Genomic DNA, 23,562 nt, shown 5'->3' on the forward strand with positions numbered 1-23,562 from the left:
CCTGAGTACTACACACTACTTACCTTCAAAGAGATGAAAAAAAAATTTTTTTTAAACTCACTCCAGCAAATTTTTATGGACTTCTATATGTCTTAACAACTCACTAAAGTTGTTAAAAGTCCACAAAAAGTCCATATGTTCAATTTTTTGATGTTTGATTTTTTCAATTTTTGTCGCGATTTTGGTCGATTTCGGGTACCCGGAACATTTCTCGAGCAATAGCTCCGGAACTATTAGAGATAACCCCATGAAGTGTATTATCGTTGGAAAGCTCTTTAAATTATCTATTTTTTTCAAAAAAGATTATTGTTCTCCGACTAATAGTTTTCGAGCAAATTGCTGCTAAATGCAAAAATTGGTAAAATTTTAAAAAATTCATAACTAAAAAACTATTGGGAATTTGGCAATTTTCTCGATGCTAATCGATTCCCCGGATCATTTTGCATTGGTATGGATCAAAACAGTTCCATTTTTTACAATAGTTTAGCCGTAAATGAAAAAATAAAAAAAATTAAAAAAAAGTTAACACCCCCCCCTTAAAATTGGTCAATTTTTAAAGTGTCTCAAAATCAAATAAAACCTATTCTATCTTATAGATTTTGATGTGCTCTTTACGATCGAACAAACCGTTTTCTTCTAGCTCTTTTAGTTTGGCCGTAATCGGCGTTTGAAAATTGAAAATTTTTTTGCAAGATATCGCCTTAAGTCCTATGCCATTTTGTAGAGTTTTTTATTCCGGTTATCTTCCATTTTTCCGTTTCTCGATATCTTTAATAGTTTCGCCGTAATTGGCGATTGAAAATTGAAAAAAAGTGAAAATGGAAACCTTTTTTTGCGTTTTTCTCGGAAACTGTAAGACTTAGAGCAACGAACAAAAAACCATCTGATAGCGCTTAATTTTGTCTATTTTTTCGACCAAACCCGGAGCCGCTCCGGGCAACGGTTCCGGCTACAGAGGCGATCAAAGTTTTTCACTAAAAAAATTCATAAAAAAAAAACTAAAAGTCGTAGAGCATTGCGGTTTGTTCGGTTGAATCCTACGGCTCATTTTACATATTATATCGATTTTTCACAAGAATTAAAAATTTAAAAATTTTTGCCTAAATTTAGGGTAGCCATTTGTCATAGTGAAAAATTTTATTCATTAAAAAAATTCATAACTCGAAAACTAAAAGTCGTAGAGCAGTGCGGTTTGTTCTATTGGATTCAGCGGCTTTTTTTCTTTATTATACTAATTTTTCACGCAATTTAAAATTTTCATTTTTTTTGCTCAAATTTCCTGAGTACTACACACTACTTACCTTCAAAGAGATGAAAAAAAAATTTTTTTTAAACTCACTCCAGCAAATTTTTATGGACTTCTATATGTCTTAACAACTCACTAAAGTTGTTAAAAGTCCACAAAAAGTCCATATGTTCAATTTTTTGATGTTTGATTTTTTCAATTTTTGTCGCGATTTTGGTCGATTTCGGGTACCCGGAACATTTCTCGAGCAATAGCTCCGGAACTATTAGAGATAACCCCATGAAGTGTATTATCGTTGGAAAGCTCTTTAAATTATCTATTTTTTTCAAAAAAGATTATTGTTCTCCGACTAATAGTTTTCGAGCAAATTGCTGCTAAATGCAAAAATTGGTAAAATTTTAAAAAATTCATAACTAAAAAACTATTGGGAATTTGGCAATTTTCTCGATGCCAATTGATTCCCCGGATCATTTTGCATAGGTATGGATCAAAACAGTTCCACTTTTTACAATAGTTTAGCCGTAAATGAGAAAATAAAAAAAATTAAAAAAAAGTTAACACCCCCCCCTTAAAATTGGTCAATTTTTAAAGTGTCTCAAAATCAAATGAAACCTATTCTATCTTATAGATTTTGATGTGCTCTTTACGATCGAACAAACCGTTTTCTTCTAGCTCTTTCAGTTTGGCCGTAATCGGCGTTTGAAAATTGAAAATTTTTTTGCGAGATATCGCCTTAAGTCCTATGCCATTTTGTAGAGTTTTTTATTCCGGTTATCCTAGATTTTTCCGTTTCTCGATATCTTTAATAGTTTCGCCGTAATTGGCGATTGAAAATTGAAAAAAAGTGAAAATGGAAACCTTTTTTTGCGTTTTTCTCGGAAACTGTAAGACTTAGAGCAACGAACAAAAAACCATCTGATAGCGCTTAATTTTGTCTATTTTTTCGACCAAACCCGGAGCCGCTCCGGGCAACGGTTCCGGCTACAGAGGCGATCAAAGTTTTTCACTAAAAAAATTCATAAAAAAAAAACTAAAATTCGTAGAGCATTGCGGTTTGTTCGGTTGAATCCTACGGCTCATTTTACATATTATATCGATTTTTCACAAGAATTAAAAATTTAAAAATTTTTGCCTAAATTTAGGGTAGCCATTTGTCATAGTGAAAAATTTTATTCATTAAAAAATTCATAACTCGAAAACTAAAAGTCGTAGAGCAGTGCGGTTTGTTCTATTGGATTCAGCGGCTTTTTTTCTTTATTATACTAATTTTTCACGCAATTTAAAATTTTCATTTTTTTTGCTCAAATTTCCTGAATACTACACACTACTTACCTTCAAAGAGATGAAAAAAAAATTTTTTTTAAACTCACTCCAGCAAATTTTTATGGACTTCTATATGTCTTAACAACTCACTAAAGTTGTTAAAAGTCCACAAAAAGTCCATATGTTCAATTTTTTGATGTTTGATTTTTTCAATTTTTGTCGCGATTTTGGTCGATTTCGGGTACCCGGAACATTTCTCGAGCAATAGCTCCGGAACTATTAGAGATAACCCCATGAAGTGTATTATCGTTGGAAAGCTCTTTAAATTATCTATTTTTTTCAAAAAAGATTATTGTTCTCCGACTAATAGTTTTCGAGCAAATTGCTGCTAAATGCAAAAATTGGTAAAATTTTAAAAAATTCATAACTAAAAAACTATTGGGAATTTGTCAATTTTCTCGATGCCAATCGATTCCCCGGATCATTTTGCATAGGTATGGATCAAAACAGTTCCACTTTTTACAATAGTTTAGCCGTAAATGAGAAAATAAAAAAAATTAAAAAAAAGTTAACACCCCCCCCTCAAAATTGGTCAATTTTTAAAGTGTCTCAAAATCAAATGAAACCTATTCTATCTTATAGATTTTGATGTGCTCTTTACGATCGAACAAACCGTTTTCTTCTAGCTCTTTTAGTTTGGCCGTAATCGGCGTTTGAAAATTGAAAATTTTTTTGCAAGATATCGCCTTAAGTCCTATGCCATTTTGTAGAGTTTTTTATTCCGGTTATCTTCCATTTTTCCGTTTCTCGATATCTTTAATAGTTTCGGCGTAATTGGCGATTGAAAATTGAAAAAAAGTGAAAATGGAAACCTTTTTTTGCGTTTTTCTCGGAAACTGTAAGACTTAGAGCAACGAACAAAAAACCATCTGATAGCGCTTAATTTTGTCTATTTTTTCGACCAAACCCGGAGCCGCTCCGGGCAACGGTTCCGGCTACAGAGGCGATCAAAGTTTTTCACTAAAAAAATTCATAAAAAAAGAACTAAAAGTCGTAGAGCATTGCGGTTTGTTCGATTGAATTCTACGGCTCATTTTACATATTATATCAATTTTTCACAAGAATTAAAAATTTAAAATTTTTTGCTTAAATTTAGGGAAATAGTGGAAGATTTTATCCAACAAAAAAATTCATAACTCAAAATCTAAAAGTCGTAGAGCATTGCGGTTTGTTCGATTGAATTCTACGGCTCATTTTACATATTATATCAATTTTTCACAAGAATTAAAAATTTAAAATTTTTTGCCTAAATTTAGGGTAGCCATTTGTCATAGTGGAAAATTTTATCCAACAAAAAAATTCATAACTCAAAAACTAAAAGTCGTGGAGCAATGCGGTTTGTTCCATTGGATTCAGCGGTTCATTTTCTGTATTATACGTATTTTTCATGAGATTTAAAAATTTTATTTTTTTTGCTAAAATTTCCAGAGTAATAACACTTACCTTCCAGAAAGTGAAAAAAATATTTTTTTTTTAAATTCCTTCTATCATACTTTTTCGTATTTATATATGCCTTTTCAACTCTCTAGAGTTGTTAAAAGTCCAAAAAAGTCTATATGTTCGATTTTTTGATGTTTGATTTTTTCAATTTTCGTCGCAATTTCTGTCGATTTTGGGTACCCGGAACATTTGTTGAGCAATAGCTCCGGAACTATCAGAGATAACCCCATGAAGTTTATTATCGTTGGAAAGCTCTTTGAATTATCTATTTTTCTCAAAAAAAATTATTGTTCTCTGACTAATAGTTTTTGAGCAAATTGCAGATAAATGCAAAAAATGGTAAAATTTTAAAAAATTCGTAACTAAAAAACTATTGAGAATTTGGCAATTTTTCCGATGCCAATCGATTCCCCGGATCATTTTGCATAGGTGAGGATTAAAACAAATGCACTTTTTCGAATAGTTTAGTCGTAAATGGGATAATAAAAAAAAATTAAAAAAAGTTAACACCCCCCCCTACAAAATGGTCAATTTTCAAAGTGTCTCAGAATCGAATAAAACTTATCCTATCTTATAAATTTTGATGTGCTCTTTACGATGGAAAAAAGAGTTTTCTCCTAGCTCTTTTAGTTTGGCCGTAATCCGCGATTGAAAATTGAAAATTTTTTTGCGAGATATCGCCTTGAGTCCTATGCCATTTCGTAGAGTTTTTTATTCCGGTTATTTTCGACTTTTCCGTTTCTCGATAACTCTAATAGTTTCGCCGTAATTGGCGGTTGAAAATTGAAAATAAGTGAAAATGGAAACCTTTTTTTGCGTTTTTCTCGGAAACTGTAAGACTTAGAGCAACGAACAAAAAACCATCTGATAGCGCTTAATTTTCTCTATTTTTTCGATTAAACCCGGAGCCGCTCCGGGCAACGGTTCCGGCTACAGAGGCGATCAAAGTTTTTCACTAAAAAAATTCATAAAAAAAAACTAAAAGTCGTAGAGCATTGCGGTTTGTTCGATTGAATTCTACGGCTCATTTTACATATTATATCAATTTTTCACAAGAATTAAAAATTTTAAATTTTTTGCCTAAATTTAGGGTAGCCATTTGTCATAGTGGAAAATTTTATCCAACAAAAAAATTCATAACTCAAAAACTAAAAGTCGTGGAGCAATGCGGTTTGTTCCATTGGATTCAGCGGTTCATTTTCTGTATTATACGTATTTTTCATGAGATTTAAAAATTTTATTTTTTTTTTGCTAAAATTTCCAGAGTAATAACACTTACCTTCCAGAAAGTGAAAAAAATATTTTTTTTTTAAATTCCTTCTATCATACTTTTTCGTATTTATATATGCCTTTTCAACTCTCTAGAGTTGTTAAAAGTCCAAAAAAGTCTATATGTTCGATTTTTTGATGTTTGATTTTTTCAATTTTCGTCGCAATTTCTGTCGATTTTGGGTACCCGGAACATTTGTTGAGCAATAGCTCCGGAACTATCAGAGATAACCGCATGAAGTTTATTATCGTTGGAAAGCTCTTTAAATTATCTATTTTTCTCAAAAAAAATTATTGTTCTCTGACTAATAGTTTTTGAGCAAATTGCAGATAAATGCAAAAAATGGTAAAATTTTAAAAAATTCGTAACTAAAAAACTATTGAGAATTTGGCAATTTTTCCGATGCCAATCGATTCCCCGGATCATTTTGCATAGGTGAGGATTAAAACAGTTGCACTTTTTCGAATAGTTTAGTCGTAAATGGGATAATAAAAAAAAATTAAAAAAAGTTTACACCCCCCCCCTTCAAAATGGTCAATTTTAAAAGTGTCTCAGAATCGAATAAAACTTATTCTATCTTATAGATTTTGATGTGCTCTTTACGATGGAAAAAAGAGTTTTCTCCTAGCTCTTTTAGTTTGGCCGTAATCCGCGATTGAAAATTGAAAATTTTTTTGCGAGATATCGCCTTGAGTCCTATGCCATTTCGTAGAGTTTTTTATTCCGGTTATCATCGATTTTTCCGTTTCTCGATAACTCTAATAGTTTCGCCGTAATTGGCGGTTGAAAATTGAAAATAAGTGAAAATGGAAACCTTTTTTTGCGTTTTTCTCGGAAACTGTAAGACTTAGAGCAACGAACAAAAAACCATCTGATAGCGCTTAATTTTCTCTATTTTTTCGATTAAACCCGGAGCCGCTCCGGGCAACGGTTCCGGCTACAGAGGCGATCAAAATTTTTCACTAAAAAAATTCATAAAAAAAAAACTAAAAGTCGTAGAACATTGCGGTTTGTTCGATTGAATTCTACGGCTCATTTTACATATTATATCAATTTTTCACAAGAATTAAAAATTTAAAATTTTTTGCCTAAATTTAGGGTAGCCATTTGTCATAGTGGAAAATTTTATCCAACAAAAAAATTCATAACTCAAAAACTAAAAGTCGTGGAGCAATGCGGTTTGTTCCATTGGATTCAGCGGTTCATTTTCTGTATTATACGTATTTTTCATGAGATTTAAAAATTTTATTTTTTTTGCTAAAATTTCCAGAGTAATAAACACTTACCTTCCAGAAAGTGAAAAAAAATTTTTTTTTAAATTCCTTCTATCATACTTTTTCGTATTTATATATGCCTTTTCAACTCTCTAGAGTTGTTAAAAGTCCAAAAAAGTCTATATGTTCGATTTTTTGATGTTTGATTTTTTCAATTTTCGTCGCAATTTCTATCGATTTTGGGTACCCGGAACATTTGTTGAGCAATAGCTCCGGAACTATCAGAGATAACCCCATGAAGTTTATTATCGTTGGAAAGCTCTTTGAATTATCTATTTTTCTCAAAAAAAATTATTGTTCTCTGACTAATAGTTTTTGAGCAAATTGCAGATAAATGCAAAAAATGGTAAAATTTTAAAAAATTCGTAACTAAAAAACTATTGAGAATTTGGCAATTTTTCCGATGCCAATCGATTCCCCGGATCATTTTGCATAGGTGAGGATTAAAACAGTTGCACTTTTTTGAATAGTTTAGTCGTAAATGGGATAATAAAAAAAAAATAAAAAAAGTTAACACCCCCCCCTATAAAATGATCAATTTTAAAAGTGTCTCAGAATCGAATAAAACTTATCCTATCTTATAGATTCTGATGTGCTCTTTACGATGGAAAAAAGAGTTTTCTCCTAGCTCTTTTAGTTTGGTCGTAATCCGCGATTGAAAATTGAAAATTTTTTTGCGAGATATCGCCTTGAGTCCTATGCCATTTCGTAGAGTTTTTTATTCCGGTTGTCATCGATTTTTCCGTTTCTCGATAACTCTAATAGTTTCGCCGTAATTGGCGGTTGAAAATTGAAAATTAGTGAAAATGGAAACCTTTTTTTGCGTTTTTCTCGGAAACTGTAAGACTTAGAGCAACGAACAAAAAACCACCTGATAGCGCTTAATTTTCTCTATTTTTTTTATTAAACCCGGAGCCGCTCCGGGCAACGGTTCCGGCTACAGAGGCGATCAAAGTTTTTCACTAAAAAAATTCATAAAAAAAAACTAAAAGTCGTAGAGCATTGCGCTTTGTTCGATTGAATTCTACGGCTCATTTTACATATTATATCAATTTTTCACAAGAATTAAAAATTTATAATTTTTTGCCTAAATTTAGGGTAGCCATTTGTCATAGTGGAAAATTTTATTCAACAAAAAAATTCATAACTCAAAAACTAAAAGTCGTAGAGCAATGCGGTTTGTTACATTGAATTCAGCAGTTCATTTTCTGTATTATACCAACTTTTCAGGAGATTTAAAATTTTAAAATTTTTTGCTAAAATTTCCATCAAAGAAACAATTTTTTTGAGACTCATTCTAACTTTCAAAGGTAGCTTCTTAAAGTTATTTTACTAAAACTGTGCTTAGAGAGTGGATTGCTATTGTGTTGGCTGTACCTCTGTAGTGATTGAGAGTCCCTGTTATAATTCCGGTCTTCATACCGTCCAGGGAAATGTGCGCTCATCTATAATGGATTTGGCTGTAACAGACTCGGCTAAGATGGTCTGTCTCCGGCCACTCATACGATCCCTCCGTCACAAGGGATTATCCGTGACCACACGGCGAAGAAAAAATTCAGCAAGCGACAATTTTTTACTCGCCTTTCCGACAGCACAGTTTAACGAAGCGACGCAAAGGGTCAAAGTTTCACCTGAAATTGCGGCTTGCATGTCGATGATACTCCAACGTCTAAAGCCCTAAATTAAATTTCGACGCCCTCGTCAATATTCTGTTACATAGTCGAAGCAATCTTTCAGTTTAACGATCTTGAGGTCGTTAACACATCCAAATTGCCGAAATAATCGCTCGGTGCGAGCTATTAGGCAGCACTTCGTGCTAAATTAAAAATTATTGTACGCTGCATACGAGTGAATGCTTTATTTAAACTCGATTACTGATCGTGAATTGAATCGTTCCGGGGACGATTTTTCCAACGGCTGGCCGAATGGATTCAACTATTGCCTCGTGTGTTTAATAAATTACGCACGAAATATTAACTTTCAAAGTTTCTAACGACTAAACTGCAACACTAACTAGTAAATTGCATCATAACAAGATGCAACGATTTTAATAACTTCATTTAAGAGTCGACATCGCTGCGAACTTCACCAATTTACAATAATTTATATACAAACAGCGACATCAAAGAAGCTGTCCAACGGAAGAAATTGCGCCGATTGGTGTTTACCTCCTATAATTACTATTTTTCGTTGAAATCTTGCGTATTTTACTCTTCCGCCCAGTTTTTTAGCTCGATATATTTTGAGCCGTTTAAACTTTTAATGCGCCTCGATTCAAACAATATAAATTTTCGAGACGTCTCAACAAGTTTCGTAATTTCTGGAAATATCCTAGTTGTAAAGATTTTCATTTTGTGGAAACTTTTTAAATTTATAGACCATTAACAATCCCACAATTTCCACAATGTACTTTACATCTCATCTTTTGTATTCTTGAAAAATTCAGTAGAAACATTTTATAACTTCAAGGATAACACAACATCGCACGTCTCCACTCTACCGAATTTTATTGTTGACGTAACCTGATAAGTTGTGAACGGGCTTTATTTTGTAGATTTCACACCGAAAAATTGTGTTGAGTTAAGCTCGACGTATAAAAATTTAATCCATTTATCTGGGACTTTCCTTGAGATGTGATATAAAGGCTACAAGTATCCGCATTTTAACACAACAGTTATGAAGCCATAAAAAGACACGATGTGCCGTGTTATTATTTTTCGACCCTCCACTCTTATTCATGAAAACGCACGAAAGACCGACTTAAATTGCCCAACAGCCAGGCACCTGAATTTTTATCACGCAGTTTATTCACTTAACTATTCCTAAAGTTTGTTACGGGAATTTACAACGAATTGCACGTCGAAGTGCGCCTTTCGGGGGTTTTACATCGTCGATCGACCGCCGATAAATTTAAAATATAGAAATGGTGTAAAGTCCCTAATTCCGTAACAGTTTATAAGGGCCCAACGTCTCTCCTCCCAGCGTCCATAATCCATCCGTCGTAAACTGTAACGACATCGTTGAGCGCGCTGAGACAGTTACGGATTTACGGTGATGTGCCCCCTAACAGACTTGAATAACTCAGCTACTGGTTTACTACTGCCTTAATTTTGCTGCTACTTACAGTCTCACTCCTGCTCTGATCGCTTTTACTGCTCTTGGCTGTCGGCTGATGCATCTCTAATACTAGATCTAACGGTGGAAATACTATTTGCATCATCGAACTCACGAAATTGCACTAAACTAAATTAGACTTCAGACACAAAGTTGCAGCAAGGTATGAGCGAAGCAACTCCACTGCAGAGTGGTCACTCAGAATAAGAAAAAAAGGAGTAATAAAGCGATCAGTAATAAATCCGATTTTGATCAGTATAGAATAATAAATGATCAGTATTTAATTAATTTAAGTATTTAAATGAGCGTTTAGCTCAGTAGCTAGCCTGCAGGCTGAGGCGAACTTACCCCTCGAACGAATGCTGTTATTTACTGCGCATTTATTATTTTTACTTTGCATTTATTATTTTTACTGTGCATTTATTATTTTATTCTTTGACACTGTTAAAATTTACGGATTTTCTCCTGTGTAAGAAAAGTTTTGGCAATTTTACGAAACATTTGATTATTTTTAACAGATTTAAAGCAATTTTAAGCCTTATTGAGTCTAATTCAAAGAATAAAATGTTGTATTCAACTAGTTTTTGTATAAATAGACTTTAAAAAATCCACTCATGAAATAAAGCGACCGCTTTACACTCAATTTTTGCGTATTTATTATTTTTACTGAACAAAAATACTTGTCGTTTAAATACTGCCTCACCTATGCAAAATAATCCGGGGAATCGATTGGGATCGAAAAAACTGCCAAATTACCAATAGTTTTTTAGTTATGAATTTATTTAAATTTTACCTATTTCTGCGTTTATTTGCAATTTTCTCGAAAACTATTAGTCGGAGAATAAAAGTCTTTTTTTAAAAAGGTAGATAATTAAAAGAGCTTTCTAACGATAATACACTTCATGGGGTTATCTCTAATAGTTCCGGAGTTATTGCTCGATAAATGTTCCGGACACCCGAAATCGACCAAAATCGCGACAAAAATTGAAAAAATCAAACATCAAAAAATCGAACATATGGACTTTTTTTGGACTTTTAACAACTCTAGAGAGTTGTAAAGGCATATATAAATACGAAAAAGTATGATAGAACGAATTTAAAAAAAAATAATTTTTTCACTTTCTTGAAGGTAAGTGTTATTATTCAGGAAATTTTAGCAAAAAAAATAAAATTTTTAAATATCATGAAAAGTTCATATAACACAGAAAATGAGCCGCTGAATTCAATGGAACAAACCGCATTGCTCTACGACTTTTAGTTTTTGAGTTATGAATTTTTTAAATAAATAACTTGGCGCATCCACCATTTTTCTTCATCTAGAAATAAGCTTTTAAAGTTCTCAAGTAAACCGCATTGCTCTACGGCTTTTAGTTTTTGAGTTATGAATTTTTTCGTTGAATAAAATTTTCCACTATAAAAATTGAAAATCTTAATTTTTAGCCAAAAACTTTAAAAGTTTACATCTCGTTAAAAGTTGGTTTAATTCAGAAAATACTGTGCATTTAATTTGTACCCAAAAAAATTTCTTTAATCGATAATTTCGCATTTAGTTGCAGGTAAAGGCGACATCGACATTTAGCTTTGTATTGGTGATTGTAATTGGGACTCTAAATACTTATTAATGAGCCTGATTTGGGTATTGAAACGCCTAAATTATTACCGATAAATTGTGATGCATTAATGATCGTTGTAGCTCACTTACATTTAGGTACAGCAAACTGAACTTTGGGGAAATGTTGGTTTTGATTGTCGAATACTCGACTGTCATGTATTTGCCCCCTTATTTGTATAAATTATGCGTTGAATTTTTCGAGAAAATAGAAATGCAGCTGCAGTGGAAGAGCAATGTGTTTGGCGTTTGGTGAAATTTCAGTCCGCGTTATTAAAAATTCACAAAGAATGATTTCCGCCCAAAGCCAGTCACTCATTGTTGATTAAACAATTAATTAAACGAGACATCGGCCATTAGACGGTTTGTAATTTTTTTATTAGGAAAAATCAAAGAGACAAAATTCATAAAACAACAGAGCACATTAATTGTTGATGAAAGCTTTTGTCGCAGGCTGCGTTTTATTTTGTACACACGAAAGGACGCATCTGGTTAAAAGCAATTATACCATCGGTTGGATATTATTAATGCCTTCGGGGGCATAAATCCCAGCGCTGTAAGCAAATTTCATGCAAAACACATACGTTGATTTTGAATAAACACGATATTATTAGCGCTGTTTATTAATTTTTGCACGAAATTATTCGCTCATATTAATACAATTTGATTGTGCACCGATACGGCGCAGTAATTAGTAAAACGTAATTAGTCCGTTTACCTAAAACAAGCCAAACAAATTGAATAGTAAACTTGGACGGTTTTAAAACAGTTTTGGATAAAAGTGCATGCTTCCGAATGTAGAAAAGTTTCAAGTGGTGTAATAGTGCCTTATTGGAAAGTAAAGTTTGTAACAATATTTAAATAAATGCGGCTGTTCTCGTTTGGCGAATTTTTATTGGAGGTGAAATAATATTGTGCAATTGCATCCGAATGCATTAGCTTCGAAGCTTCCCTTTACAATTTGCATTTAAAACGGATTTTACAAAATTGTTTTTGCGTTTGAATTAAATTTGCTAATAAATAATAGAATGAGTTTCGCGAATGAATGGCAGACAAGTCGTTGTTTTTCCATTAGGAGGGAACATTCAATGAACTGTGTTTGCTAAAAAGTTAGAATAAAATATAGATAACGGCAGAATTGATCACATAATGCGAAGATGGCAGACGAAAGAGGAGGCAGAAATATGATCCAGGAATACTCATCCCGGAGAAGGATCTCGATTGAAAAAGATATTCGCATATAAAATATTGCCGGTATACAATCGGAAATTGTTTTCCTTCCGAAAAAACTGAACTCTACACAAGTTCTAATACATCCGACGATTTTCCCGAGCATAATAAATAATGAAATGTCCGAAGGAAGACACGCGTTCTGATCTGAATCAATGTTAAATGAATTACATTTGAATGCACGAATAAATTTACTTTTCCGATCAATCAGGATTTGAATTCCTCGGTAATTACGTAATATTGGAAATTGAATTTCTCTTTCACAGTTGCGCTACCCATTAGAGAGACCGAAAAATGCGACGGAATAATCCGGAACTTTTTAATTTACTACTAGCTTGTTTACAAACAATAGAGAATCGAAAAAACCTTTTCAGATTTACGATAATTACGCAAAATCCGGCTAAAGCTCGACTAGATTAACCGTCAAGGTGCAATTTATCAAGCCGACATGTCACCGAATCTATCAAACAAACAGACGGGTTATTTCATGGTGCTTAAGGCAGAAGCCGTTTTATAAGGACGTTAAATAGGTCCCAGTCATCGCAAACAAAGTATTTTTAATAATGACGAAGCGCGGAATTATATAGTAATTACTCGCTCCCGTGTTCTAAAACCACTCGTTGATACAAAGTTTCTTTGAAATTAGGGTGGAGGAAACAAAAGAGTTAATATAAACATGAACTTTAGGTCATTTCCCAAAGGCGTTGCAAGTGCTTTACAAGTTATGCATGGGCTGATCTCATCATGTTCGCTGGATTTGAGGTTTCCTTTAAAATTAAAAGAAAAAACTGCTACACCTAGCTACAAACCGGGCGGCGGATGGAAAATTCCAGACGAAACAAAAACAAAACTTGCCAGAAATTAGTTTAAGTTGCGTTTAATAAACCCGCCAGAATAATGCCAGGATCTAAAGTTCATAAAAATGTGGCTCGTTGACAAAAAACTGTCACCAGTTATTCACTTCTAACATTTTTTTTTAAATAAATATTTTCAAAGTAATTAAGCACGTCACAGTAACAGAAATGCTAACTTTTTCTTTTTGGAAGATTTCAACTTAATTTACAATTTACCTATAGGTCAATTCACGAGGGTTTGCGTACAGCTTGCTATTTTACACGATTTTTACAAAGCTATAGTAAAAGTAGGTAATGTAATTTTTGAGCAACAAGTACTATTTATTTACACACTTATGACTAAATTTTTAATCATGAATAACAAAAGAAAGAAGCTCATTTCCACCCGCAGACTGTAGTGATTTTACCTATAGATTAAGATTTAAAATATTAAAAAAAATATTTAATTCAAAAAATATTTCAACAATTTTTTCAAATGTAAAGCTTTTGAATTAGATAAAAAACAATATTAATTAATAATTTCATTATTAAATAAAGTGTGAAAAAATACTATTTTTTGTAGTTTTAAATTTAACGGAGAATAAGTAAATATTAACATTTAATATTTTGAAAAAATATTCAATTTTAAGAACATTTTAACGAATTCGTGTGTTTGTAGACTAACTTTTTTTCAAACGTGAAGCTTTTAATTAAATTAAAAAACAAAATATTGATTAATAATTTCATTATTAGATAAATAAAATCTAGACAATGTGCGTTAGCTTGTGATTAATGATGTCCATAGAAATTATTACTAAAGCCTTTTAACATATCTGATGGTCTCTCTAATTTAAATTAATCAATATCGTAGACTTACGACAATATTTCTCATAATAAAACAGTACAGTAGGTATATTGGTAACAAGCTTTTAAAAAAACACAGTAATTCGAACATGAATTATATAAAAAAGTCAAATAAATTACAAAAATTTGCTTTATACATTCGTAAGATTATACTTTTAGGTACCTGCAAATATATTCAAATTTTATCGTCTAGAATCAAACAGCAAATAACTCAATGACGGCGAAAGTTTTTGTGAATTTAATATTTTTAGCCTAAAAGGCACGAGGCTGAATTTTTTTTTGACGAATCTGGAATTATTTTTATTATTTTGAATACAAGTGAATGTGCCGAATTTAATATGTAAATAAAAAAATCAATACCGCTTCGGCTATAAATGTGTAAATTGAGTGGATAATGCTGAAAGCGTAACGGAAGTGTCCTCAATGCACCCCAATATTACTCACTTTCATTTGGCACCCTGGTGCCACACACGGAGAATCTCAAGCGACGCGAACTTTCAATAAATTCGAGAGACGAATTACGTTCCCTTGATAAAAATTTACGTCAAACAATTTGGATCTTTATGGAAGTGATTCAACCCGATGCGGGAGTGAAATAAACGTCAATCACTCCCTTAAAAATACGCATTAATATAAAGCAGCGATTTGCATAAAATAAACACGATTTGCATCGAAGCAATAAGAAATTTTGCAGCCGTACCAGCTCGGTACGTTTGGGAGAGGCAAGTTTACCATTTTAAATTGAGTTCAACCAGTTGACAAAATCTGGAAAATTGATCGCTGAATGCTTTGCGTTTCCGATCCGTATGACGTGACAGAAATGTTTGCGGGTTTACGAGCCTCCAAATCAGGGACAAACACCGCCGACAATCGATATTTTCCCAAATTCGTTTTATGAAAATGTTGAGACAGAAGTTTAGAAAAGTTCAAAAGTCCAACCAAATCACATTACGACTGATTGGCCTCAATCAATCCTCATGAAATATAAGATCGAGGCCGCAAATTAACAACTTGGGCCACTTTGTATTCAAAAGCCAATTAATATTGATCAGGGCGGCTAATATTTGTCAGGACCTTTAAACTTTAAATTGATTCTTGCCCGCGTTATGATTACATTAAATTTTTTATCGGCGCACGCTGATAAGGCAATTTATTATTCACGTGTAATTAATTTGTGATAAATTAAGCATTTTCTTGTGTTTTTGCAGGAAGAAAACCCGAGTCGTCAGAAGGTTGGATAGGCGGAAAGACCGCAGAGACCTGCACCACCGGTCAACGACAAAAGACAAACGACCCGGAAGATTGATGATTACACTCTGACGGCCAAATTCTATACAGAAAATAAATTAATAATGCCCGTTCTTTACTTCTTACACACGCTAAACTTATTTAATTTTTTATTAAAAGAATCAAAGAGTTGCGCAAAAAATTATCCTTTCAAGTTCTCTCTAAGTGTCCTCAGCAACACTCCATAAAACAGCTTGTGGACGTCTTTCCCTAAAACAAAGTCCGCGTGGTTGAACTTCACTTTCTTATCTTCAGAAATATGGATTAGAGCCTTCTTTTTCACCTTCAAATCATTGTAAAATTTAGCAACGTCCTTAAAAAAATTATAATTGCATTTGTGCAACACTAGAAGAAACTATACTTCTTTGGGGTTCAGTGTATCAGACTCTCCATAGAAAAGGTACATTGGAACGTCAATTTCTGACACATTATACAAGGGAGGCGACGTTGAGTTGTACAATAGCACGTTTTTAAATAAGCCATAGTCATAAAACTGAAACTTTTTGGCAATTATATTCTGGGCATAATGTACGTAACATTTAACCGCAGTAGATGATGGCCGATCAGCTATATAGACCGGTAAATCGGCCTGAAATAATTTTTTACAATTGTGTAACTAAAAAACTGACTTGCTACGGGATCAACTTGGTCAGGATTGTCCCCAAACAGGGCCATTAGCGATTTTTTGGCCCCAACTATTTTCGTAAAAGTTATATCGTCTGCTCGTTGTCTTGTTTCCCAACCATCGTAAAGTCCATGAATTCTACGAAATCTTAGGGAATTCTAGATGAATTTATTAGGCGTTATTTTTTAACAGAAAAAGATTAACCTGCACATAAGCCGCAGAGAGTGATATCTGTGTATAAAACCTATTAGGGTGTTCCACATAGGCTGTAACACCGGCTGAAACAATCCCAGTTATGTGTCTCTTTGCGTGTTCTTTCCGCAAAATTGCATAAACATAAGTCTCGGTGGTTCCCATAGAATAGCCAAACAGAATCACTTTTCGGGGATTTTTGGTTTTAATAAAATCAATCTCGGCCGTTATGTCGTAATTGCCACACTCGTGGTAACTGTAGTCCCAAAATTCTGGATCTGTTCTTTTGTACTTGATGTGGCCTCGACCATACGCCGACCCTCGGCGGTGTGGTAACCACACATCATAGCCATTATTTACGAGAAAAAATACTGAAAATTTTAGTCAAAATTTACATTTTGTTACTATAGGGTGTCACAACCTATAGATCGGTTTCCAATGTATAAAAAACTGTTCGGACTGCCACTGAGGCCAGGATGTAATAAAATTGGCTGCCTTTCCTTCATATTTGTGTGTGTGTTGTTGTGAGGAACTCGGTACATACCATTTATGTAACCATCCTCAGTTTGAATGTAATATGTTTCTAAAGGGTAACCACGCCTCGTTATTATGTCTCGCTGCAATTTTTTTTATTTTTAATACTTTTGGTGGTAAATTTTACCGCAGGACTGCCCACGTCTGGATTGTACCAGCAATTTTGGTTGTAATTTATGAGCAAATAGTCCATAATGGTCTTACAAACATTGTTTTTTACGCTTTCAGACTTTTGCACAAATATAATTATGCAGAAAAGTTGCAAAAGATTAATTTGAGACATTTTGCAAACAAGTCAAATAACTACTGCGGTAACACGATACGCTTTAAATTAAATTTAGGTGCAATTAAATTAATGAGTAATTAGCACGTTTTAGGCGGTCTTTAATCGTCCATTAGTTTGTAAAGAAGATAAATAATACGTTTGTTTACTTTTTAATGTACTATAATTAAGTTTGTAGAATAAAAACACCAATAATATTCGTTAAAATGCTTTTTATTTTTGATTCCAAAATACCATTATTAACAACTGGTTAGTTAAAAAAGTTCTAAATTTAAAATTTTATGACCGGTTCACAGAAGAAGAATAAAAAGTTAATTCGATGTTCACGGTCGTAACTAGTTAAAACGTAATCACTGTAACTTGTTTGCAATTATTTTAAAATCACTTCTATAACCAGGCGGTTCTTAAATGTAACAAACTAGGAGAAAAATAAAACGCATACTGCATTTATTTTAATTATTCATATTTATTTTCTAGTGGTCGTTGCATATTCTTTAATTTTTAAACCTTTTGCTTTATATTTGTTTTAAAAGTTGCAACTAACTTAAAAAAACACTTAGACTGCATATTTTAATTGACGAAACCCTAGTGTCTAATCTAGTCCTTTACAACATTTCTAGGCTAAGCAAGTGCATTTTAATATCAACCGTTTAAGTTTTCTCTTAATACTCTCAGCAAAACTCCGTAGAACAACTTTTCCGTATCCTTAGCCATGACAAAGTCTGCGTGATTATATTTCACTGTTTTATCTTCAGAAATATGAATTAAGCCCTTGTTTTTAACCTTCAGGTCATTATAAAACTTGAAAACGTCCTTGAACGAAAATAATCAGTTTCTTCCTTGGTTTTATTACAATAAATATACTTCTTTGGGATTGATAGCGTCAGCTTCACCATAAAAAATGTACATAGGCACGTCAATTTCTGATACATTGTATAGGGGCGGTGTTGTTGATTTGTAAACCAACAAATTCTTTAAAAAACCGTAATCGTAGAATTGGAATTTTCCACCAGACATAATGTTTTGTACAAAGTGAATGACTGATTTAATCGAAGTGGAGGCTGGTCTGTTGCCTATATAGACTGGTAAATCGGCCTAAAATATAACAAATTCGCTCATATTAGTTCACCAAAACGACCTACTGGGTCCAATTGATCAGGATCTTCGCCGTACAACCCCATCATAAAATTCCAAGTAATAACCAGAGTTCTGTAAGTTATTTTCCGTTCGAGTTTTTGAGTTTCCCAACCGTCGTACATACTATTTATACTTCGAAACCTCAAAGAGCCCTACTTTTAATTTATCACAAAAAGCTGTAATAAAGGTAAGGAACCTCCAAGTAAGGTGAAACGAGTGCTAGGTGCTTCAAAATACTGTTAGGGTGTTCCAAATAAGCGGTAGCGCCGAGTGATACAATTCCAGCGACGTGTTCCTTCGCATGTTCCTTTCTCAAAATTGCATAAACATAAGTCTCGGTGGTTCCCATAGAATAACCGAGGAGAACCACTTTTCGGGGATTTTTTGTCTTGATAAAATCAATTTCAGCAGTGATATCGTAATAACCACACTCGTGGAAACTAAAGTCCCAGAATTGTGGGTCAGTTCGGTTGTACTTGATGTGTCCTTTGCCGTAAGCTGAGCCTCGGCGGTGCGGCAACCAGACGTCATAACCGTTGTTTACAAGAAAAAATACTTAAAATGATTGTGATAAAATTGGCTGGATTAAGTAATATAATACCAAGGGACCGATTTCCCACACAGAGAAAACTATTCGGACTTCCACCCAAGCCAGGGTGTAACACAATCGGTTGTTTTGACTCGTTTATATTCATATTATTATGTGGAACCCTATAAATAGCGTTAATGTAACCATCCTCCGTTTGGAAGTAGTAAGTCTCTAATGGATAACCGCGCCTTGTAATTATATCTGGCTAAAAATAACTAAGCATTTTTTTTATTTACATTAATAGTACCCACCACAGGACTCCCAACGTCTGGATTATACCAACAATTTGTATTGTTTTCTATATGGATATAGTCGTTCATAGTTTTACAAACATTATTTGCTTCGCTGTGAGATTTGTGCGCAAGTAAACATAAATTTAAAAAAATCAGTAACACGAAATATTGAAACATTTTGTTACGTGTTACTAAATATACTAAATTGAAATGGTTATCCAACGGAATAAACTAGCCTGATAGCATAAAATTTTAGTTACAATTAAACTGAGGAGAAATTAGCACGTTCTGTTAATTTGTAATCTATTCGCCGCTACAAAATGTTCAAACGTGTTGTTGATAAATTACAATCATGTTTATGAAATTGTAATTTCTTGTTATTTTTTGGAAAAAAGGTGTACCCTAACTTATTTGCATCAACATTTGCTGAATAAAAACCAATCGACATGATCAGATAAATCTACAAATTGGATCGTTTTGAGTCACTTTTTTGTTGATTTAGGACGTTTACTACCAAAATTATGTTTATTTTAAAGTTATTGCATTGGAGGAAAATGCGGTGTATGTGGAGTTTGTAAGCAAACATCAAAGTTTATTTGTAAAATTAGTTAGGCATTCAAAATTTACCGTCTGGATTGTGTACAATAATTTTATTAGTGGTAAGTGGTTAGTGGCGTGTTGGCTTTATTTGATTAAAACAGTAACCATGAGTATAAGATAGGAAAACACTTCATTTTATAATGCAAACATTTGCGGTATTAATTCGTGAAATATTTCGATCGCTGTAAAGTATGAGCGGCTCGATGTCAATTTTCCTTACCTTTGTCTTTGCGAATTTAATTTTATTAGCTTAATTTTCGGATTCAGCAAAGGCGGGTCGCCAGAGATCCAAACAAGGTCCTAGTTATGGCGCAGATATGCCCTGAATAATAATAACAATAAAAACATCCCTTGGCATAAGAGTCGGTTTATTTAGTAGTCTTTTAGGGAAAGCGGGAGCTTTATTTGAAGAAGATAATTCGGTTCGGGTCTCCCTTAATTCCGAACTAAAATCGTGTTTATTGTCTGTCACGATCAAATATTGTCTTCCCGCCGGTCAAAGATTAACAAAATCAGCAATCATCGGGGAAACTTTGTCACTGATTGGAACGACCCCTGTCCATTCAGCAAGAAGTTAGCCGTCCGGATTTAGCAAGAGACGATGAGTCACTTGACGAAATTTATGACCACTCTTAACTGATCGCGCCTCCATTGGATTTCATAGGAGGACACGTCCGAGGTCAGCGCATCCAACAATCTTTTACTGGTTAGTTAAGTCTTTTGTTCCCTCATAAAGACAAATGAAGGGATTTGCACTTATTTTATGGACGACGTGTCCAAGGAAAGTAACTTTGGCAACTTCCGGACGCAAATTCATTAGAGAACTTGGCACCAGATTTTGTTTAAACTCCAACTAATTGAAAAGTGGAAACAAACTTGTGGATTTCCTATTGATTTGTTCGGATTCAGAACGCGTTAATAGTTAAGCAGCAAAGAGGCCATACTTTTTAGCCGCCACGGGAAATATCTCACCATTAAATATTCCGCAGGGATAGGATGTGACAAATAGTTCTCGCCAACACGAGTTGTTAAATAAAAAAAGCGCATATCTTATGCATGCGGCGGTTGGAAAGTACTCGAGAGTTGAGTAAGGTAATATTCCTGTCTACAGACATCGGATTTTAGAGCTTGGCCGCTTCTAGACTCCGTTTCCCTCAGCAGGGCTCGAGATTGAATAAATTTTTATTCCTTTAGAAACAAAACCAGACTAAATCTAAGTCATCGCAATAATCTAAATAATTCAAAAAACGTAAAAAACACAAATATAATAATGGAAGAAACAACTTCTAGCTTTTTATAAACTTAATCGCAATTATTCATGACGTGCAAAAATGGTGGATGCGCCGGGATATTTTTTACCATAATAAAATAATCCGTGATATTTCTAGAAATATTAACGTATTTCTAATACAAAGTAATTAAAAACGGCATTAAAAACTAAACATTAATTAAAAACTGTTTTATGTTTTATTTTCCGCCGTTTCAATTAGGAATAAAATTACCCAAGAAATATGTTCAAACGCTCGCATTTTCCGTATGGAAATCTTGATGGAATGTAAAGTAAGAGAAGTATGAAAACAATACGAGTTCAACTTTCAACATGAAGGAAATTCCAGTTTGTTGTTTTCGATTTTTTGTGAACGCTTTCATAATTCTTCCATGTCAAACAACGCCTGCATTTGAAGTTCGTGCAAGTCGTCACGAAACCCGCTCGCATGCAGATTTGCTCCGTTTCATGTGCACTTTTTCACATGGCGGCCTATAATTTATCCAACTGTTTATTATCAAATTTCGAGAGTCGAGATGTCACTGCGCGCCCATAAATAACGCAACGCCAAAAAAAGTTAGCTATTGCAAATGCACGGTGCAAATATTAACCTCCGGAAATCGGTCACGTATGCTGCGGGAACAAGGCACGGAGCTCGTCATATGTAGGCCAAAAGCGGTGCAGACTATTACAGCAGGCAGCAGGAGAGTGATTCACTGCAGGATCCGGTAGGACTATATAATAGCGCGGCTGCTGAGTGTAAGGGGCGCCGTACAAATACACCAGCACACCCCAGGGACCGAAAAAATACTTTACCTCATGCCGAATTCCGAGTTATTGCGGCGTCCTTGCCGCTGACTTTAACGGAATTAGGACGGATCGGCGTAAATTCGAAAAGAGGCCGCACTTTAATTCCATGTCAGACGTCGTGAGCTTCTTTTTATTGCCGGAAATATACTCCATAGGCGCAATTAAATTCCATCAATTTATTGATGCAAGAGTCGTAAAATTTCACAAATCATATCTTCCTGTTTACAGTCAAAAGTTTGTATTTCAAGATCTCAGACTTGTTTTGATACGTTACTGTCATCTATCATAATTGTCCGTAAACATTTTCACGTTGTGAAAAGTTGGCAAATATTTAAAATTGAATTTAATAATTCTTCCTTTTTCAAGTAACTGAAATTAATTGCTGTAAAAAGCAGAAGATGGCTGTTAAATATTTAATTATTTCCCCTCGCTGCCATACAGTTAACATGTTCCGCCGGCGATACGTAGCACGCATGGAAACGACGTTTTATTTCATTTCTCCATTATGCCAAAATGTAGTTTTGGTCTATATATTAGGAAGCAGCTATGAAACCGTCAAATTTGCAGCAGAATGTAGACACAGTCGAAAGTTTCGCTCCAAGTCGCGTGCCTTCATCATCTCTCCTAGATAAGCCTCGTGTAACAAAACAAGAGGGTGAAAACTGTCTGGGGGTATAATAAGAAATCAGCCGGATGTGGCAGTAGTAAGATTATCCGAAGAAAGAAACTTGCGTAACTGTCTGGTTAGCGTTGTGTTATATAACATGAACACATCATCAAGGGCTCGTTCGAGCGTTCGTTCGCATGAGGGTGAAACAATTCTCCCTCTAATGTCTTCGCTTGCTGCTATGATAAAACACTGAGTCGACGGACAGTGACATTGTCTAGCGACTCAACTCTCAAAGCCGATAATCACGGACGGACTTGAAGTTGCATTCGAGCAGACATTTCTGATATCATTGGATTTCGATTGTTGGCGTTCACGCTTCAACACAAACAAAGGACGCGCAATTAGTGGATAGTTAAGATTATACCTTCCAAGTTAAGATCGAATTGGAAAGTTTTTGCCGTCAAATGCAACGTTCGGGCGTTATCTAACCCTTCCATTAGAACTGTTTTGATCAACTAATAACACTATTTTTACTACAAAATTACAGATTAAAGAATCTCGGAGTGAAAAGGTGTTGTGTGGGCTTTCGCCCACGGTGTAATTTTTTATGTTTCGTGCTAAGTAAATGCGGCCCTAACGCGTGAACTTTTGCTGGAAATTTAGCGGTGCTATTTAGATGGCAAATTGCGCGGCTCTCTTTGGACATGCATCTTTAAGCAAGCTCCGTGTAAGCCTTCCTCCGCCTAAATGTAACTTCTTAAATATTTACGTTGTTGAATTGCAGGTGTATGGAGAGAGTGGCAAACAGGGCGTTTATCCAACACCTGTGGTCCATTTCGTGATTTATTAACACTTCTTAACGACCCTTCTCGCCTCTGTTGACAATGGAATGATCTACGGGAGAAGTCTGTTCGACCCAAAAGCCCGTGAATCAACACTCATGTTTACTGGAGACAGCAACATGCTCGCAAAAACGCGAATACCGCGCTGATTTATTGCTGCATTATTTAGCCGACTCTATCTTCCTGCTGCCGGACCGATGCAATCAGCTGCACTTACACACGTATTCGTCCTTGGGGGCGCAGCTTTACAGCCCACTATAAAGAAGATGCGATACCTTGCTGAAATAATCAGCAATAAGGGACCGGAAATGGACGCATTACAGCGAAATCATTAGTCATTTATCCAGCGA

The 23,562-nt window shown here is 34.3% G+C and overlaps 2 protein-coding genes across 2 annotated transcripts; both read right to left on the minus strand.

Moving 5' to 3' along the window:
- Positions 1–15,545: 15,545 nt before the first annotated feature.
- Positions 15,546–17,155, minus strand: LOC103312138 (lipase member K). Its single transcript, XM_015980150.2, has 6 exons — positions 16,969–17,155; positions 16,729–16,924; positions 16,320–16,678; positions 16,127–16,273; positions 15,852–16,079; positions 15,546–15,803 (listed from the first exon to the last, which is right to left on the minus strand). Exons 1-6 carry the CDS (start codon positions 17,122–17,124, stop codon positions 15,633–15,635), a joined length of 1,257 nt encoding a protein of 418 aa, XP_015835636.2. The 5' UTR covers positions 17,125–17,155; the 3' UTR covers positions 15,546–15,632.
- A 432-nt stretch (positions 17,156–17,587) lies between these two features.
- Positions 17,588–19,290, minus strand: LOC660826 (lipase member K). The gene is made up of 6 exons (XM_008196090.3): positions 19,102–19,290; positions 18,863–19,055; positions 18,458–18,816; positions 18,267–18,413; positions 17,989–18,219; positions 17,588–17,937 (listed from the first exon to the last, which is right to left on the minus strand). Exons 1-6 carry the CDS (start codon positions 19,258–19,260, stop codon positions 17,767–17,769), a joined length of 1,260 nt encoding a protein of 419 aa, XP_008194312.2. The 5' UTR covers positions 19,261–19,290; the 3' UTR covers positions 17,588–17,766.
- Between the last annotated feature and the right edge of the window lie 4,272 nt (positions 19,291–23,562).

This window comes from Tribolium castaneum, chromosome 5 (genome assembly GCF_031307605.1).
Source record: "Tribolium castaneum strain GA2 chromosome 5, icTriCast1.1, whole genome shotgun sequence".
Taxonomy (NCBI): domain Eukaryota; kingdom Metazoa; phylum Arthropoda; class Insecta; order Coleoptera; family Tenebrionidae; genus Tribolium; species Tribolium castaneum.

Bases quoted from the DNA above. Each gene is read 5' to 3' on its own strand.
- LOC103312138 (XM_015980150.2), bottom strand. From the start codon at position 17,124: ATGTCTCAAATTAATCTTTTGCAACTTTTCTGCATAATTATATTTGTG. The intron at 16,274-16,319 runs GTTAATCTTTTT...AAATTCATCTAG, and splicing joins TCTCTGCGGCTTATGTGCAG to AATTCCCTAAGATTTCGTAG. The intron at 15,804-15,851 runs GTATAGTTTCTT...AATTTTTTTAAG, and splicing joins ATACACTGAACCCCAAAGAA to GACGTTGCTAAATTTTACAA.
- LOC660826 (XM_008196090.3), bottom strand. From the start codon at position 19,260: ATGTTTCAATATTTCGTGTTACTGATTTTTTTAAATTTATGTTTACTT. The intron at 18,817-18,862 runs GTATTATATTAC...AATCATTTTAAG, and splicing joins TGTGGGAAATCGGTCCCTTG to TATTTTTTCTTGTAAACAAC. The intron at 18,414-18,457 runs GTTCCTTACCTT...AATTAAAAGTAG, and splicing joins TCGTTTCACCTTACTTGGAG to GGCTCTTTGAGGTTTCGAAG.